Source organism: Saccopteryx bilineata, chromosome 11 (genome assembly GCF_036850765.1).
Source record: "Saccopteryx bilineata isolate mSacBil1 chromosome 11, mSacBil1_pri_phased_curated, whole genome shotgun sequence".
Lineage (NCBI taxonomy): Eukaryota > Metazoa > Chordata > Mammalia > Chiroptera > Emballonuridae > Saccopteryx > Saccopteryx bilineata.
The window spans coordinates 59150273-59156441 of NC_089500.1; the positions used below are offsets into that span (position 1 = coordinate 59150273).

Consider the following 6169-nt stretch of genomic DNA (forward strand, 5'->3'; position numbering starts at 1 on the left):
GCCCTAGTTTTTCAGCTTCTTTCATTCATTGTCCTCTCTAGGTGCTTAGTTTTATTACGTTTCTGTCCCAGTAGAGCCCAAGCTCTACGTCGATCAGGCGTCCCTGATTCGACTTCCCCGTGCAGTGGGACACTCCTGCTTATCAGCAGGGCTGGCAGCCTCTTGAGACTACTCTTGAGGCGGCTATGAGGATACTACTGTTAAGTGCCACCGGAGGAAAGATGCGACCGACACACAAATTAGTGGCAATAATCACACAGGCAATTTATTACTCACAAATCCTTTTGGTGTGCCTGGGTACAGCTTAAGGGGGCCTCGTCGGCTGCTCCTCTCAGCTGGCTTTGGTCAGAGCTCAGAGCAGGTGGAGACAGTCCACATCAACATCGGAGTCTGGGCGACTACCGCAGCAGGGGCCCCCTCAGCTTTAGTACCCTTTCTGGCCAACGCCTTCTAACAGGTGTCAATGTACAGGATTATCACCTCAAACCACCTTTTTGGGAGTTTCTCGCAGGGAACCCCCTCTATGTCAATCTACTGAAATGTTTACATTAAACCACTTTTAAAGATGTTCTTATTTTTATTAATTTACAAAGTTAATATAAATAACACCAAGCCACTTCTTATCTGTGTATAACTTAACACACAGACTACCTGGGCTCTGCTTGAAAGTCAGAGTCTGTTTTTGGTTCTCTCCTCTGCAGTCCCCTCTGGGGTAGATTGCTGAGCACCAGGGCCGTGGTTCTCTCCTCTGCAGTCCCCTCTGGGGTAGATTGCTGAGCACCAGGGCCGTGGTTCTCTCCTCTGCAGTCCCCTCTGGGGTAGATTGCTGAGCACCAGGGCCGTGGTTCTCTCCTCTGCAGTCCCCTCTGGGGTAGATTGCTGAGCACCAGGGCCGTGGTTCTCTCCTCTGCAGTCCCCTCTGGGGTAGATTGCTGAGCACCAGGGTGGTGGTTCTCTCCTCTGCAGTCCCCTCTGGGGTAGATTGCTGAGCACCAGGGTGGTGGTTCTCTCCTCTGCAGTCCCCTCTGGGGTAGATTGCTGAGCACCAGGGCCGTGGTTCTCTCCTCTGCAGTCCCCTCTGGGGTAGATTGCTGAGCACCAGGGCCGTGGTTCTCTCCTCTGCAGTCCCCTCTGGGGTAGATTGCTGAGCACCAGGGCGGTGGTTCTCTCCTCTGCAGTCCCCTCTGGGGTAGATTGCTGAGCACCAGGGCCGTGGTTCTCTCCTCTGCAGTCCCCTCTGGGGTAGATTGCTGAGCACCAGGGCCGTGGTTCTCTCCTCTGCAGTCCCCTCTGGGGTAGATTGCTGAGCACCAGGGTGGTGGTTCTCTCCTCTGCAGTCCCCTCTGGGGTAGATTGCTGAGCACCAGGGTGGTGGTTCTCTCCTCTGCAGTCCCCTCTGGGGTAGATTGCTGAGCACCAGGGCCGTGGTTCTCTCCTCTGCAGTCCCCTCTGGGGTAGATTGCTGAGCACCAGGGCCGTGGTTCTCTCCTCTGCAGTCCCCTCTGGGGTAGATTGCTGAGCACCAGGGCGGTGGTTCTCTCCTCTGCAGTCCCCTCTGGGGTAGATTGCTGAGCACCAGGGCCGTGGTTCTCTCCTCTGCAGTCCCCTCTGGGGTAGATTGCTGAGCACCAGGGCGGTGGTTCTCTCCTCTGCAGTCCCCTCTGGGGTAGATTGCTGAGCACCAGGGCCGTGGTTCTCTCCTCTGCAGTCCCCTCTGGGGTAGATTGCTGAGCACCAGGGCCGTGGTTCTCTCCTCTGCAGTCCCCTCTGGGGTAGATTGCTGAGCACCAGGGCCGTGGTTCTCTCCTCTGCAGTCCCCTCTGGGGTAGATTGCTGAGCACCAGGGCCGTGGTTCTCTCCTCTGCAGTCCCCTCTGGGGTAGATTGCTGAGCACCAGGGCCGTGGTTCTCTCCTCTGCAGTCCCCTCTGGGGTAGATTGCTGAGCACCAGGGCCGTGGTTCTCTCCTCTGCAGTCCCCTCTGGGGTAGATTGCTGAGCACCAGGGCCGTGGTTCTCTCCTCTGCAGTCCCCTCTGGGGTAGATTGCTGAGCACCAGGGCCGTGGTTCTCTCCTCTGCAGTCTCCTCTGCAGTCCCCTCTGGGGTAGATTGCTGAGCACCAGGGCCACAGTCCCCTCCTCTGCAGTCCCCTCTGCGGTAGATTGCTGAGCACCAGGGCCACAGTCCCCTCCTCTGCAGTCCCCTCTGCGGTAGATTGCTGAGTACCAGGGCCACAGTCTCCTCCTCTGCAGTCCCCTCCTCTGCAGTCCCCTCTGTGGTAGATTGCTGAGCACCAGGGCCGTGGTTCTCTCCTCTGCAGTCTCCTCTGCAGTCCCCTCTGCGGTAGATTGCTGAGCACCAGGGCCACAGTCCCCTCCTCTGCAGTCCCCTCTGCGGTAGATTGCTGAGCACCAGGGCCACAGTCTCCTCCTCTGCAGTCCCCTCCTCTGCAGTCCCCTCTGCGGTAGATTGCTGAGCACCAGGGCCACAGTCCCCTCCTCTGCAGTCCCCTCTGCGGTAGGTTGCTGAGCACCAGGGCCCCATTCTCTCCACAGTCCCCTCCTCTGCAGTCCCCTCTGCGGTAGGTTGCTGAGCACCAGGGCCCCATTCTCTCCACAGTCCCCTCCTCTGCAGTCCCCTCTGCGGTAGGTTGCTGAGCACCAGGGCCCCATTCTCTCCACAGTCCCCTCCTCTGCAGTCCCCTCTGCGGTAGGTTGCTGAGCACCAGGGCCCCATTCTCTCCACAGTCCCCTCCTCTGCAGTCCCCTCTGCGGTCCCCTCTGCGGTAGATTGCTGAGCGCCAGTGCATTTGATGTGGTCCTGCAGCTTTAGTCCTATGCTGTCAGGTCAGCTAAGACCTTCATTTTCTTTTAATCACAGTGTATAGAGAGGAACCATTTTTTTCCTGGATAAATTCTTAATAGGCTTTTGTAAATTTGTATGTATTTTTTTAGAATTTGTCCCTAGCTTACACTCTTCATTTACTCAGCATATCTTTATTTCATAGGAACTATGAGTATTACTTAATCAGTATGTCTTGATTATCGTCAGATTCCAAAGTGTGGCCTATAATTGACATTTTTGCTAGTTGTATGCTTGTCACAAGGCCACGAGCCAGATCTGAGGGCAGAGCAGTTGAGGTTGGTTGTGGTTGTGTTTTCCACCGTGTGGTGGTATTGTTTTTTGTGAGGTAGAGCTGAGATCTACCTTTTGTGCGACATCACACGTGGAGACTAGTTACCCAGCTTTTGAGGACATGTTTTTCATTGACAGTACGCCAAGCTGGGCCTGAGCTTGGTGGTGCCAGGAGGCGGAATCAAGAAGAAAGCAGCTGCAGCACCACAGGCCAAGCCTGAGGGTGCCTCTGCCACCGCGGAGGAGGACGAAGATGAGTACGCGGGAGGGCTGTGCTAGGCTCTGCCTCTGTGCCTCTGTGGAGAGGAGGGGACACCTGACATCAAGGACACGGGACTTGCCTAAGGGCATGCAGACTTCCCTGCACCATGGCTTTGAAAGCTAATGAAGACTAATGTTTTAGTTACTGGTTCCCCAAATCACCCATTGTACCCTCTACCTGTAAAATACTTTTTCCCCCAGAGACACCAGGGGGAATTTACAGAAAACAGTACTGTCACATTTTAGTACAGTTAATTTTAAAGTTTGCAGACCAAATTCTGGGCAAAGTATGTTGTAAACAAGAGGGAGAATAATAGGCACAGATGTTCTTTTTCTTATAATTTATTGTTAGAGAATTTTCCTTGCATTCTATTTAATTGCTGCTAAAATTGAAGTTTACTACTTAAACAAAATATTGTAAACATTTTTTATGTTTTGGAAAGAAAATTTATCTCCCATAATGTTAGTTATATTTAAATTATTAAATTAAATCATTTCAGAGGCAAGATTGGGACAGGAAGCTATTTTGATCCTTACAGTATTAATTAACCGAATAAAAGATGCAGTTCAAGTCTTGTATGTACGTTCGGAAGGTAGCATATGAGAGTGATGCTGTAAATGTCTTCAATTATCTGTGAAGTGGGTGTTCTTCCCACCAAAAAAAAACACATAGTGACTGTCTCAAACCCACTTGGTTTTTGACTAAGTGTGAACTGATGTGGGCCTTTTTCTGTGTCCTAACAAAGAGGTAATGTCTTCATCAATTTATTTATACATTTTTTCTCTCCAAAATAATTTGATTCATTTAGCCTTGTAACAGGACAGTAACGTGATACGGGAAATGCTTTATACCACAAGAATTTAGCTGAAATGGGAGAATTGCTTTTGAAGTGCTTACATTTAAAGGACTGCGCTTGCAACATTTTGATCCTTTGTAGGTATTCCTAGAAGGTGATGTTGAAGCATTCCTCTTTCACAGAACGAGGCTCCACACACCAGCCGGGTGCATTCTGCAGGCCATGCTGCCCAGACTGGCTCCCGTTCATTCGCGCCCTGTCTCTCCACATCTGTCTACCTCATGTGGGGGGGGGGGGGCATGGCTGTTAGGGCAGACATCTTGATTGAAGGCCTGATTCAGAACTCTAATAAATTTGATCTTTTGATTCCTTAAGTTGCGTACGTAGTTCAGTGGGTAGCAGCTAATTTTTGATAATTGTTTGGAGATTAACATTGAACAATCTCAGTAAAACTGTTTAGGCAGTTGTAGTTAATGACATTAATATTTCAAAGTTCCTATCATTGCTGTTGTACCCTTTAGTTCCAGGGAGAAACTTCCAGAGTCTTATTGGAGCTAATTAACAATCTGTTTAAACAGACCTGGGAGCACTTCAACAGTATTTGTCTATAGACCATATTACCCATTACAGCCTTGGATGTTTCTTTTTAACTTTTACTCTTTTCTTACATATTAAACAAAACCCAGGCCGGATTCAGTGTATTCTGTAGCAGCAATGCAAGTGAGTCTTCAACAACATAACGGGTTTATGCAGGTGCGACCTCTAACCACCCTCCCTGCCCGCATTTAAGAGCTAATGTGCAGGGCCTGTGGGCGGCAGGGCTATTCTCTGTGGTGTCCAGTAAAAAGCATCGGTTCCACGTGTGCATTTAATTTTCCACTTACTTATGTAAGTCCCTATTTTCAGAGAATAGAGTGGAAAACTTGTGTTTACAAAAGGAAAAATTGTTTTCCAGAACTTATGTCATTACTTTTACCAGAGTGGAAGTCTGCATGAATATGTTCAGAATCTAATATTCAATGTTCTATTAAACTGTAAGTACAGTCAGCCTACAAAATATATATATTAAATATGAAGAATTTATTTGTACATATGCAGAGTATGATATGTGTGCTTTATTCCTATTTTTTTCCAGCTCTTTGATGAATAGAATATTAAATGTTATTATGGAAATGCAATTGTTGCTACCTATGGGGAGATAATTATGAAAATAAAATCTGAAACATAAATGTGATTATTCTTTTTCTAAGACAGTATTTGACTATTGAGTTGCATTTTCTGCTCTCTGGGAGTTAGTTAAGTACCTTTGGGAATTACTTTAAACTATTTGGGATTTTAAGATACCGGTAAGTTCCTGTCATACCACATGACCTACTACATGGTGAGATAGATGACTTCAAAACATCTGCCAAAGAAATAATTGTTTCATGGCGTTAAGTGAGGTAAAAATGCATGATTAGGAGGCTAAGAAAACTTTGTGTGAAATGCCATTGTTTTGCATTTAAGCATAGTTAGCACCTTAATTACCAGTGGATCTACTTATAATTAATCAGATATTTTGAGTGCCTGCTGTGCGATACTTTCTCAGACTGGGAACCAGTATGATGTACTAGCTGACTGCTAGAAGGCAAAGTGCGAGGGGGGGAATGCAGGGAAGGAGCGGCACTTGGACATGATGTGAGTTAGCATTTCTTTCAAGACACCTTGGAACGTTCCGAGTGTACCTGTGGTCACCTTGGTATTTTATAGCAGTGGTCCCCAACCCCCGGGCCATGGACCAGTACCGGTCCATGGGCCATTTGGTACCGGTCCGCAGAGAAAGAATAAATAACTTACATTATTTCCGTTTTATTTATATTGAAGTCTGAACAATGTTTTATTTTTTAAAAATGACCAGATTCCCTCTGTTACATCCGTCTAAGACTCATTCTTGAGGCTTGTCTCGGTCACATGATACATTTATCCATCCCACCCTAAA

At 48.1% G+C, this 6169-nt stretch overlaps 1 protein-coding gene across 1 annotated transcript in view; it reads left to right on the forward strand.

Annotated features, from left to right (window-relative positions):
* NAPG (NSF attachment protein gamma) overlaps nt 1–5409 on the forward strand; it is a 31574-nt gene extending 26165 nt beyond the window's left edge. Inside the window, exon 12 of the mRNA XM_066246918.1 lies at nt 3272–5409. Coding sequence (XP_066103015.1) covers nt 3272–3412 — 141 coding nt within the window. The 3' untranslated portion in view covers nt 3413–5409. The remainder of the gene's footprint in view (nt 1–3271) is intronic.
* Nucleotides 5410–6169: the final 760 nt, after the last annotated feature.